General features: G+C 44.2%; 2 protein-coding genes across 2 annotated transcripts; one reads left to right on the top strand and one right to left on the bottom strand.

Annotated features, from left to right (window-relative positions):
- Positions 1-1,832: 1,832 nt before the first annotated feature.
- On the bottom strand, positions 1,833-7,564 carry alg10 (ALG10 alpha-1,2-mannosyltransferase). The gene is made up of 3 exons (XM_072674225.1): positions 7,193-7,564; positions 4,612-4,809; positions 1,833-3,159 (listed from the first exon to the last, which is right to left on the bottom strand). The coding sequence occupies exons 1-3, from the start codon at positions 7,358-7,360 to the stop codon at positions 2,101-2,103; spliced, it is 1,425 nt and encodes a 474-aa protein (XP_072530326.1). The 5' UTR covers positions 7,361-7,564; the 3' UTR covers positions 1,833-2,100.
- Positions 7,561-11,435, top strand: tprkb (Tp53rk binding protein). Its single transcript, XM_072674226.1, has 4 exons — positions 7,561-7,988; positions 9,342-9,464; positions 9,571-9,747; positions 11,065-11,435. The coding sequence occupies exons 1-4, from the start codon at positions 7,848-7,850 to the stop codon at positions 11,149-11,151; spliced, it is 528 nt and encodes a 175-aa protein (XP_072530327.1). The 5' UTR covers positions 7,561-7,847; the 3' UTR covers positions 11,152-11,435.
- The last annotated feature ends 2,294 nt before the right edge of the window (positions 11,436-13,729 follow it).

Below are 13,729 nucleotides of genomic sequence, written 5' to 3' on the forward strand. Positions count from 1 at the left end.
ATAAAAAAATCAATCAATCCATGTTGTTATCTGCTTCTCCCTGGTCAGGGCTGTGGCAAGTCCAGAGCCTATACGAAATCATTGGGAGCCAGGCTGGAATACCCCTGGACAGGGCGCCAGGGGTACCACACACAGCCAATCACTCACACAATCAAACCCACACCTAGGGGCAATTTAGCATAGCCAATTCAAAAGCCCACACCAAACTCACGGACAGACCCCAGTGCAAGGACTAAACCCACTCCCCAGGCCCCTGGTGCTGTGCGGCGCTTAGCCACACTATCTGCTGCATCACCATGCCACAGGTTTTACAATTACACATTATTAGGGATGCACAGTATCGAAATCATGTCCATATGTACAGAAAATTGTTCAGTGCCGATTTTATTATTTCTAAAAATATGTTGAGCACATCATGGACAAATATGCTCAGGAAAAATATTGGATACAAGCATTACCAGCAGCATCCACATCCCGAAATATAGCTGCACCCCTAATAATAATGTACAGTACTGTGCAAAGGTCTTAGGCCATCTGAGAACATTGCATGTATTTGATAACCTAACCATTTCCCTCAGTGTTCTCACTTCAGATCCTACACCTAGTTTAACCAATCAGTTCTTCATAAGGTAAATCAGATGAGCTGCTGGTGGAGCTGGACTAACCCGTACAGTGTGTGGAGTTCACAGAGAAGATCAGCATCCAAGCCTGTGCTCTTTTACTTCAGTGGTTTTCAATCCTGGTCCTGAAAAAAACACCCACCCCTGTTCACTTCAGTAGTTTTCTACTGTCACACACTACCGTTACATCAGGAAGCGCTTGTTATTCTGGATCAGCAACCCACCCCCTGTGCCCACCCCTGCTCTAACATGCGCAGGGCAGAGGGTCCTCCAGAACCAACTAGCCTGATCAACAGATCAATAACTTCACTGACCAACCACTGAGTAGACAGTACTGTTATATACGGCTATATAGTATTTTTAGATGTGTAAACACACTTTGTTTGATGGGATCGCCAGGGCTGCTTATTGCACAGTACTGTAATTAAGTTCCAATCAACTGATTTCTGCAAACATAGACATTCACAAAAACATAATAATCCTGTAATACAGTGGTTCTCAACTCTAGTCCTGGAAGGTTCCCCCTTCTCAAACACCTCCAGTCCACCTCAGTAAGTGTGTCCTAATTAGATCATTAGCTGCATCAGGTAAACTAAGGCCCTGTTCACACATACCCGGATATGTTGAAAAACGGAGGTGTTTGTCTGTGTTTCGGCCTCCTGTTCATGTTCTCCTGGTTTTTACTCACTGAAAACTGAGCTTAATGAAAATGCTGATGTCCTAATGCATGCATGTTTCTCCTTACTCCCTATGTAGTGAACTACATAGAGTCATAAGTCATAAAACTACATCGTCTACACGCAGATAACATTTTTCAATTTCAGATTTTGACAATATGAATTCATGTAAATACTGTTTCAGTATACGCATAATAATGCTACAAATTTTAAATGCATAATCTTGATTTGTTTAGTACACTACATAGGGAGCAAGTGTGTAATTTGGGACTGATTTAATTCTATTTCATTTTCATGCCTCCCAGTACGAGGCCCATACAGGGCTAGCATGCTCATGCAAGCGTTTTTGTCTGTGTGGACGGGGAGATTTTTATTTTTTTTATTTATATATATATATATATATAAAAAAAAAAAAAAAAAAAAAAAATATATATATATATATATATATATATATATATATATATATATATATATATATATATATTTATATTTATATATATATATATTTTTTTTTTTTTAGTTTTTTAACCAATATTTACTTTTCCTTTTTTATCTCTCTCTCTCTCATATATTATATATATATCAGGATATGCGTGGACAGGGCCTCATGTGTGTGTTACTCCAGGACCAGGACTGAAAACAACTGCTGTAATACGACGTCTACTTTGGTCTTTGCATGTTCTTCAGCTGACATGAATCTACAGTAGGAAGGTACCTGGTGAGCCGTCAGAGGGAGTCTTTTTTTTTTTTTCCTCTTTTCCCTTTCTTCAGTAAAAAAGTGAAGTGATTACAGTGTGCAAATGTCACCACATGAATCTCTGCACTGCGGTGCTATCAGGCCAGTGAAATGTCTTGTAGATGAATATGTAGAGCGTGGCCGCATTGACTGCGGTGTAGAGAGCAAATTCGAGCAGCAGTCTGGGGAGAGACGGTAGAGGGACATGTACCCGGTACAGGAGATACGGCAGGATGAAATAGCGGAATTCCAGCAGTTTCTGAGGTACCGTAGCTGCCACCAGACACGCGGAGAACGCCAAGATCCAAAAGAACGACTTGAACTTCAGCGCGTCAAGAAAGTTCCAGGCAGCGAACAAATAGCCAGGAACGAGGAGGAAGCGGATCAGATGGTGCTTCTGGAAGATCCGCTTCCACACGTAGAAAGGAAAATGCCTGTTATCCGCCAGCAAGTACTTGTGGACGAAAGTAAACTTCCAGATCAGCAGCAAGGACACGGCTGCCATCAGCAGAAACAGGAACGGGTGCTTTCTCAGAGACTGCACAAACCTGACGAGCCTGTGGTAGCAAAGCGAGACGGGAAGGGAGAAGACCAAAGTGAACGAGAAGAAATAAAAAAGCTGAGGGAAGTTCAGACAAGCTTCATGACTGCTCCTGTCTCCGACCACAATGCCGTTGTTCAACACCACAAAGGTGACAAAGCCGACACCGACTACGCCGTACGGCCATGCCGACAAGATCACCGTCTTCACACTTGCCGGTGTCGTGAGATAATCCAGCAAAAACTTGGCTACCCTCCTCACCCCGCTGACGGACAATGGGATCTGTGAGGGGGTCTTCTCGTCCCTCTTCTTCGACTGCTCCACCCTCCAGGCCTCGTCCATCTTCTGAGCCACCACCGTGCCGGCGCAGAATGCCACCCAGATGATGTTGGTCTGGCGGAAGAGGATGGCGCAGATTCCCAGCAGGGCTGAAGCTTTGTGACTCCCGTAGAGACACATGAGGTAGGCGAAGAGGGTGAAGAAGGTGGAGCCGGCGTCTGTGTAGTAGAGGAAGGTGAAGAAGTACAGCACGGGGAAGGTGGACAGGGTCAGGGCAGAGAGCACTCTCCGGCTAGCCAAGCGGGACTAGAAAAGAAAAAAGAAAAGAAAGAAATGAATTCAGCTGTACACTTGCTGTCCAAATGTTTGTGGACACCTGTTCTAATGAAGCTAATTTAAGTTGCCCCTATTGCTTATACAGATGTACACATAAATGCACACACACAGCTTCTCATCCTGTAGAGAAGTACTGCCAATAGAATATGACCCTCTGGTCTAAAGCCAGGCGTGGGCTAGAGGGGTATAAAACCCCCAGAATTGAGCTGTGGAGCAGTGGAAGAACTGTGTTCTCTGGAATGATAGTGCTGCTTCATTCAATACTTATGGCATGAGCTGGGAGTTGGGGAGGATATGATGGCATGGTGAACATCCAACATCCTGACCTCACTAATGCTCTTGTTGCTGAATGCAATCAAAATCTCACAGCAATGCTCCAGAATCTAGTAGAAAGCCTTCCTCCCTGGACAGTAGAGACAATTGCTCCAACAAAAGCAGGAGAAACTCTTTTTTTTAACATGTTCTTAGTGTCAGAAGAAATAATGAATCAGCACGTGTCCCAATACTTTTGTCCATATAGCGTACAACAATAATTATGTCATATCACAAATTATTATAATTTTTAAAAAAAATTACGTGCTGACATTTGCCATTGCTGCAGCGCCCGGGAGCAGAGAGGGTGAAGGGCCTTGCCCAAGGGCCCAACAGTGGCAGCTTGCGGAGTCCGGGTATTGAACCCACAATTCTGTCATCAATAGCCCAGAGCTCTAACCACTGAACCAAACAATCAAATATTTGTTTGCAATGCCAGTCAAATCTAGACCTATACTATATGGACAAAAGTTTTGGGACACACTTCTTAAATCATTAAATTCAGATGTTTTATTCAGTCCCATTCAGGCCACAGGTGTAAAATCAACCCCTAGTCATGCAGTCTGCCTCCACACATTAGTGAAAGAGTGGGAGGTTCTGAAGAGCTCACTGAACTCCAGCGTGGTTCTGTATGTAATAGGAGACACCGCTGCAACAACAACTACAACAACGTCAGCTGGTGAAATTTCCTCCCTCCTAGATCTTCCTCCATCAGCTGTGTGTGGTGTTATTATTGAACAGTGGAAGGGTTTAGAGGAACAGCTCACAGAAAGCAGCTTAGCCACGAGTGTCTGTCAGACCCCGTAAAGTTACAGAGCGGGGTCAGGGCCGAGTGCTGAGCTCAGAGCAGAGTGCAGAAAAGTCTCCAGCTGACTCAATAACTGCAGAGCTCCAAACCTACAGCTAGAGCTGAAAAGGGGGACCAACTCCATATTAATTCCCCCCCACCCATATAGTATATCTAGATATATAATATTGCCTCGTCTGTAGCAAAGCTCTAAAAGACATGGCTGAATTCCGAGAGAAATTACTGTTCATAAAATGTCCTACATTCTATGTTGTATAACTGAGGAGAGTCAGACACAGTAGATATGAGCCCTTAATGATCACCTTGTCTTTAAAGTGCAGCCTGCAGATGATGAGATAGAGGACGTAGAGGTTCCCACAGTTGAAAAGCAGGTTGACAAAGCGCAGCATAGCGGTGGAGCACACCACTGCTCCGGAGAAGTCTGCCAGCCATACCGCTGGTTTAATCACTCCCACGGAGAGCAGGTACAGGCCAGGGAGTGTAGTGATCATGGGATCCCACTATAAAAAGACAACAATAACAATAGATTATAGAAGATTATAGAATCTACAGAGAGCAGAGAGCAGGTAGAACATTCAGATTCATATCTGAAGGCACTTATATAACCTTAGTGGGGGTCACGGTTAAAAGGAAACTACAAACGTACTCAGTAACGCCCCCTTTGGTGAGTATTACAGCATGTAAACGAGGCTAAGAGTCTTTCAGGTCTCGTTTGGGGGGTTTTCACCCATTGTTCCTGCAGAAGGCCTCTAGAGACTCTTGGGCTGTCTTGCTGCTCTGCTCTTTGGAAGTCCAGCCACAGAGTTTCCATGATGTTTGTGTCAGTGACTGTGAAGACCAAGACAAAATCTCCAGCTTGCACCTCTTGGGGTGGTCCGTTGTGGTTTTTGAAGGTTATTTATAATTATCATCATACAGTAGAAGACATATTTTGTTTATTTAATAACCATGATGTAGTAAACATGATGTTTGCTTCCAGAATTTGCTGATATTTAATTCAATCCATTCTTTCTTTAACCGTGGCTGCAACCCAAACCCATAACCCAGTGCATGCCCTGTATGCACCCATGTCCCATGTGATGCCCTGTACACCTCCATAATACCCTGCACCTGAATGTCCCATGTGTTGCCCTGTATACACCCATGTCCCATGTGATACCCTGTATACACCCATGTGATGCCTCGTAAATGTGATGCCCTGAATATACCCATGTCCCATGTGATGCCCTGTACACCTCCATAATACCCTGTACCTGCATGTCTCATGTGATGTCCTGTACACCTCCATAATACCCTGTACCTGAATGTCCCATATGTTGCCGTGTGCACCCATGTCCCATATGATGCCCTGTATACACCCAAGTGATGTCTCGTAAATGTGATGCCCTGTGTACACCCTTGTCCCATGTGATGCCCTGTATACACCCAAACGATGTCTCGTAAAATTGATGCCCTGTATACACCCATGCCGCATGTGATACAGGTATAAACCAAAGTGATGTCTTGGAAATGTGATGCCCTGTATACACCCATGTCCCACATGATGCCCTGTATACACCCATGTCCCACGTGATGCCCTGTATACACCCATGCCGCATGTGATACAGGTATAAACCAAAGTGATGTCTTGGAAATGTGATGCCCTGTATACACCCATGTCCCACGTGATGCCCTGTATACACCCATGTCCCACGTGATGCCCTGTATACACCCATGCCGCATGTGATACAGGTATAAACCAAAGTGATGTCTTGGAAATGTGATGCCCTGTATACACCCATGTCCCACGTGATGCCCTGTATACACCCATGTCTCACGTGATGCCCTGTATACACCCATGTCCCACGTGATGCCCTGTATACACCCATGTCCCACGTGATGCCCTGTATACACCCATGTCCCACGTGATGCCCTGCATACACCCATGTCCCACGTGATGCCCTGCATACACCCATGTCCCACGTGATGCCCTGCATACACCCATGTCCCACGTGATGCCCTGCATACACCCATGTCCCACGTGATGCCCTGTATACACCCATGTCCCACGTGATGCCCTGTATACACTCATGTCCTACGTGATGCCCTGTATACACCCATGTCCCACGTGATGCCCTGTATACACCCATGTCCCACGTGATGCCCTGTATACACCCATGTCCCACGTGATGCCCTGCATACACCCATGTCCCACGTGATGCCCTGCATACACCCATGTCCCACGTGATGCCCTGCATACACCCATGTCCCACGTGATGCCCTGTATACACCCATGTCCCACGTGATGCCCTGCATACACCCATGTCCCACATGATGCCCTGTATACACCCATGTCCCACGTGATGCCCTGTATACACCCATATCCCACGTGATGCCCTGTATACACCCATATCCCACGTGATGCCCTGTATACACCCATGTCCCACGTGATGCCCTGTATACACCCATGTCCCACGTGATGCCCTGCATACACCCATGTCCCACGTGATGCCCTGCATACACCCATGTCCCACGTGATGCCCTGCATACACCCATGTCCCACGTGATGCCCTGCATACACTCATGTCCCACGTGATGCCCTGCATACACCCATGTCCCACGTGATGCCCTGTATACACCCATGTCCCACGTGATGCCCTGTATACACCCATGTCCCACGTGATGCCCTGTATACACCCATATCCCACGTGATGCCCTGTATACACCCATGTCCCACGTGATGCCCTGTATACACCCATGTCCCACGTGATGCCCTGTATACACCCATGTCCCACGTGATGCCCTGCATACACCCATGTCCCACGTGATGCCCTGCATACACCCATGTCCCACGTGATGCCCTGCATGCACCCATGTCCACCCACCTATACTGTGTTTACGCACCTGGTTAAACTTGCCCTGGCAGTATTTCTGGGCCTGTGGGATGTGGAAGATCTCGTCCATGTAGGGCTCCCTCTGCTCTCGACTCACCGCCGAGAAGATCAGACAGGATATGAAGAAGTTGACGCTGCACAGCGCCGTGAACGCGTAGCACTCAACCCGGTCCAACATCGCCTCTCCCCTCTTCACTCTACAGCTAACTACCTTAATATAAACACGAGGCCGGCTCACAAGGTGGTCCACTAACGGCCTACGGTCTCAAACATGACCCCCCTGACCTGTGTGTTTATCCGACGGCACACTGCAGCGAGCCAGCACAGAGCAGGGCGGCAATTACACCGCGACGGGCGGAAACACGAGCACACGATCAGACGTTCCGTATGATTTACAGTTTGTCGTTTACGCTAAATTGAAAAGTATGAAACATTATACATTCATTTATATTAACTTATATTTATGCGATTATTATTGTTCGTATTAAAGTCTGATTTAATGTGGGGAAGTCACACATTTACTCGGAGACTCGGAACGTTAGCTAGCTCAGCGCTGACGGTGTCACAATATTATTGTCCCGGCCTAGGGCCCCCGCGTGGTTAGCGGTAGTTAGCTTGCTAGCTTAGCTTAGTTTAGTGTGTTTTCATTTTATTCGGGTTTAAAGATGCAGTTAACTCAGGATTTAGAGCTATTTCCTGAACATGCAGTAACTCAGCTGCTCTTCAGAGATGTCAACAACTGTGCAGAGCTGAGGAAGATGGCAATGGAGGGACAAATATCCGGCGCGCTGATTAACCCCACCATGGTAAAGCTCAAACTGACCACTGCACTGGTTTCACCCTAAACTGGGTCGTGAACTGCCAGCCACACATCTGGGATGTACACTGATCAGCCAAAACATTAAGACCACCTTCTCCTTTCTACCCTCACTGTCCATTATATCAGCTCCACTGACCACATCCCAACATCTGTTCCTCTGCAGACTCTGCTATCAGCCTCCTTTCACCCTGTTGTTCTTCTTCAAAGCTTAAGGACCCCACAGGACAGACCACCGCAGAGCAGGTAGCTAGGTAGTTTTTGGGTGCTGCTGGACTGAGATGAGTCCACCAAGCAGAAACATCCAGCCAACAGCGTCCTTCCTGTGGGAGCACCGATGAAGGACTAGAGGATGACCAGCAGAAAGATCAGAGAGCTTCTGTCTCTGACTTTACCTTCATCTACAAGCTGGACCAGCTAGGTAGGAGTGTCTAATAGAGAGTGGACAGTGAGTGGACAGACACAGTGTTTAAACACTCCAGCAGCACTGCCGTATCTGATCCACTCGTACCAGCAGGGCAACACATCCTAACTCTGTCCTGGGGTGCTTCTTAGACCCAGTGCAGGTGGTGGGAGACAGGAGGATGACAGCCAAGCTGGCATCCATGCTGGAGAACAGCTCCCACCCCATGCATGAGACTCTGGCAGCACTGGGCAGCTCCTTTAGCGACAGGCTGCTTCACCCCAAGTGTGTGAAGGAGTGGTATCGCAGGTCCTTCCTTCCTGCTGCCGTCAGACTACACAACCAACACTGCTCCCAGCGGACCACATACACACACACTTAACTACACACACATGTTCATGTTCAGGGAATACTATGTGCAATACCCCCCCCCCCCATGTGCAATTAAGAGTCTTTTGCTGTAAATAATATTGTTATTGCTCTTTTAATTTTTAATTCTTATTTATATTGTGTATATAGTGTAAATTATTTATCCAAATTTTTGTAACTGAGTGTCTTGCTATCCCTTTCTGCTGTTACACTGGGAATTTCCCCACTGTGGGACTAATAAAGGACTATCTTATCTTATCTTATCTTATCTTATCTTAACTAATGACCCACCACCAGGTCAGTCAGTGTCACAGTGCAGTGCTGAGAGTGACCCACCACCCAAATAACACCTACCTGCTCTGCGGTGGTCAGTCCTGTGGGGTCCTGAGCATTGAAGAACAGGAGGGTGAAAGGAGGCTAATAACAGAGTCTGCAGAGAAACTGATGGATACAGTCTGGAGTTATAGAACTACACAGTGCTCCTATGTGAGAAGTGGAGCTGATATGATGGTAAATGAGTGACCGTGATTCTCATTGTCTGTCTGTCTCTCTCTCACACTTTCTCTGAAGGTTGTGGATCCTTTCCAGACTCTGGTAGCAGCCAATAAAGCGGTTCATTTACAGAAGGTTGGAAAAATGAAGACGAGGAGTTTATACTCTGAAATCATCTTCAGTCTTTCTCCTACCAACAATGTGCGTAGTTTCCATCATCATAAACCATGAAGCACCGAAGAAGAACTGTGTTATTGTTGGTGATTATTGTGAGATCTGAGTCTCTGCTCTCATTATTATTCTACAGATCTCTGAGGCTTTCAAGAGGTTTGGAGTCTCCGACAGCGACAGGGCCGTCCTCGTCGTCCTGGTTCACAATAGAGGGGACGTTCTCAATGAGGATGATGTCATGTCTAAGGTGGACGGCCAGCAGATACCCGCTGATCAGATCTCCACACTGAGTGACATTGCCAAGATTAAAAAGGTTTGTGTGATTGATAGGGTTGTTCATATGTAGGGTGGGTGGTTTGGCAAAAACACTGGCATGCAAAAGTGTGGCCACGCTTTTTCAAAATATCTGTATAGCTAAGTCTGTAAAGCTAAAGCCCTATTCGAATGCCATTAGTTGTACATGGGGAGGTGGAGTAGTGTAATTTTACTACAGGACGTCTGTAAAGAATGTGACTGATCTATACAAGATAAGAAATCTCTGCATAACCAGTCTTATAACCCACTGATGGTAATACAAAAAAATTTAGCAGCTGCGTGTTCGTAATGTGTCTGTAGACTGTGGGCTACGCTACACAGTGACACTGGTCTGAATTTGAGTGTTGTACGTGAGTACAGCATCTGAGGTTTGCCATAGACTTTAACGACCCATTGCCCCCTTGAGTGCCTCCATACATAAAAAAAAACATGGAAAACTTCTTTTTTTAACAGATTTTGTCTGAATATTTACCTACATGATATTTTACAGAAGGTAAAAGATGCTGGGGCACAGTCCATAAAATGGAGCATTCGGATGGGACAAAAATCACTAACAAACTACATTACCCCACCTCCCCAAAAACTAGTCCTGTCCGAAAGGACTACTGAATGTAAAAGATGACCTGATCCCCTAAAGGCATAAAGTTCATGATTTACACATTTTTCCCATCTTTTCCAATTTAAAATAACAAAAATAGAAGAGCTGGAACCATTACCTTTACAAACAAACTAAACCCCTTTAGTGATTCTTACCCCTCTGAACCCCTCTTAATGGTGCTTATTCTTATATTTTTCTACATATTAGGATTAGAAAGTGAGCAAATTATTTAAAAGCAATAAAAGGGACTTGATTAATTATTTTATGATAGATTTATGAGGATTAATAAATGAGGATTTATTAAGTATTTAACTTGCAAAGCACAATATTCTATATATTGTCTCTTAAAATGTGTGTATCTCTACACTCGCTACTGTATTGCTATTCTCCACCTCCACCCTTAATTTGTCACAGTTATATGATTTCTGTCAAACAACCAAAATGTTGCGTTGCCTTAGATCTCCAAAACAGCATCTTTACAGGAAAGGGAAACTTGGAGAATTTCTATTGGTCTGTTCATCACAAAATTCGGACTCAATTTGAAGAACTGCCAGATTCATATTGTCAAAAAGAAACTAGAAAGAAGACTTATTTATTTATTTATTTATTTATTTATTTATATATTTTTTTAAAGATCATATCGGCCACCGCAGACCGTAATTCTGTTCCTGTACACAGATGTAGTCTGAAAGTGACTTTTTCCTTTTGTCATTTCAGCTCTACAAAGTCACCCCGCAGGAGGAGAAGTGTGGGAGCATTCTGGACGCTGTTGTCTGCAGAATGGCTGCCAAGGACGTTGTATAGGTTGGCGACACGAACAGGACACACACTCTAAAAAAAAAAATAATAATAAATAAAAAAAATTAAGGGCCACAAAAGTTCTCTTTTGCTTGGTTCCCTAAAAAAACCTTTCAGCTGAAGTTTTATAGAATCACTGAAAGGTTCTTTAGAGAACCAGTGTTAGTCCAACAGTGGTCACTCCATTGAGCTTTTTGCCTCCTTACTTTTTTTTTATTAGTTTGTAGTTATTTATTTGTTTTGGGCTTAAATCTCTACTTTTTTCTTAATAAATGTAACTATAGTGCAGATTTTCTTGTGTCTTTTCTTTTCACTCCTAAAAATAAGGTGCTACAGTTCTTTGAGTGATGCTATAGAAGAGTGTTACAAGTTATGAGTGTGGGAAAGGGGCTTAACTTTCCCTGTAAGGATAAAAGGAGACATTAGATGGGATGGGATGTTTGAATGCATCCACTCAGGTGGATGATTGATCATTTTCTTAAATCGATTACAGGCAGGACCCACAGTAGCACAGAGAAAATGCCACAAAGGGGCTCTAAATGTTAGTCTCTCTCCAATTCCCAGGTAATAACTACTTGTACTCTTTAAAACATCCCTTTTTAAACAACCTTCATCAGACGCTCCATTCATTCCTAATGAGAGGTGAGGTAGCTCTCCTGCGGAGTGACGGCTACATCTGTAGCTCATCACAGCCAGTGGATTTTTCTCCCATTCAAAGGTCAGACAAATCCATGCTGCATCTTCATTCGGTAAGGCAGAATTTCCTCAGGAGTGACTTCTGTTACCATCACTATCTGTCCAAATGTTTGTGGACACTCCTTTTTGTAATGAATGCATTCAGCTACATTCTGTTGCACCCACTGCTGACACAGATGTGCAAATGCACACACACTCACACAGCTTGTCTAGTCCCTGGAAAGAAGTACACTGTGCCTTATGCCAGTTGTGGGCTAGAGGGGTAAAATACCAGGTGTTGGTTGGTGTCCCATCCAGTACTTTTGGTATGAGTTGGGAAAGTGAGATGGGGTGGTGATAATTCAACATCCTTACCTCACTAACACTCCTGTCGCTGAATGCAATCAAATATTCACAGCGATGCTTCAGAATCCAGCAGAAAGCCGCCACCAGTTACTCCAACATAAGCAGGATAAACTCTTTTTAATACTTGGTTTCAGAAGAAAGAATAAATGAGCAGGTGTCCCAATAATTTTGTCCATATAATGTTCATCTTTTGCATATGTGGGTCTTAAAAGCACAGTAGCAAAAACAGCCTGATTAATTCTGAGATAAACAGAAATGATGCAGAAATGAATGATGAGTGTTTTTGGTATCCAGCAGCTTTCCTTAATGGGTGGGTGGGTTGTTTATTACCTGTCATCATGAAGATTAAGAAATGATGGCAGTTTGGGGATGAGTAATGAGTGAAGAGATAATTGTCCTTGTTGAAGCCTCCTCTGGGCTAAATGCAATTGTCGGTTCCCCCGTAAACCTTATCCCTTCCAAGTCTTTGTGTGGTTAATGAGATACACAGAGTAACACAGGGCTATCAGGAAGTGACAGTTAAAAACTCAAAGAATGACGTTTTACCTTCTAATAGAATCTGCAGTGGACTTGATTAATTATTTTATGATAGATTTATGAGGATTAATAAATGAGGATTTATTAAGTATTTAAAAAAGTTTTTTCCAAACTTGCTAAGCACAATATTCTATATATTGTTTCTTAAAATGTGTGTATGTTGAGTTAGTGATTATGCTGCTAAAACTAGAGAAAAGCTCAGTTCACTGCTCTTACAGTTTGATGCTATGTTTCATAATTATTTTTATAGTTTTGAATAGGATTCTATAAATGAGGAAAGCTAATAGTGGTAACAGCTTACCACTGTGTGTCATTATGTACATCATATATCAAGTATTGGGACACACCTCTTAATCATTGAATTCATGTCCCATTCAGGCCACAGGTGTATAAAATCCAGCCCTAGTCATGCAGTCTGCCTTTCTTCCACACATTAGTGAAAGAGTGGGAGGTTCTGAAGAGCTCACTGAACTCCAGCGTGGTTCTGTATGTAATAGGAGACACCGCTGCAACAACAACTACAGGAAGTCAGCTGGTGAAATTTACTCCCTCCTAGATCTTCCTCCAGTAGCTGTGAGTGGTGTTATTATTGAACAGTGGAAGGGTTTAGGAGGAACAGCTCACAGAGAGCAGCTCAGCCACCGTGTGTCTGTCAGACCACGTAAAGTTACAGAGCGGAGTTTTCTGCATAGTGCAGAAAAGTCTCCAACGCTCTGCTGACTCAATAACTGCAGAGCTCCAGACCTGCTGTTAGAGCTCCTGTAGGTGTAATGTGTAGATGTCCCAGTACTTTTGTCCATATAGTGTATCTAAATATATAGCAATGCCTTGTCTGTAGCAAACAGCCCAAGCTCTAAAAGACATGGGTGGCTTACTTTATTGATAAAATCATTAATAAAAACATTACTACATAATAAGTCATATTACTGAGGAAATTCAGAAAAGGTAAGGGGTCACTGAGTGCTGCGGTACATAGAGTACATAGAAGTCATCAATGCTCTGCTGA

The sequence above is a fragment of the Salminus brasiliensis genome, chromosome 2, assembly GCF_030463535.1.
Source record: "Salminus brasiliensis chromosome 2, fSalBra1.hap2, whole genome shotgun sequence".
Lineage (NCBI taxonomy): Eukaryota > Metazoa > Chordata > Actinopteri > Characiformes > Bryconidae > Salminus > Salminus brasiliensis.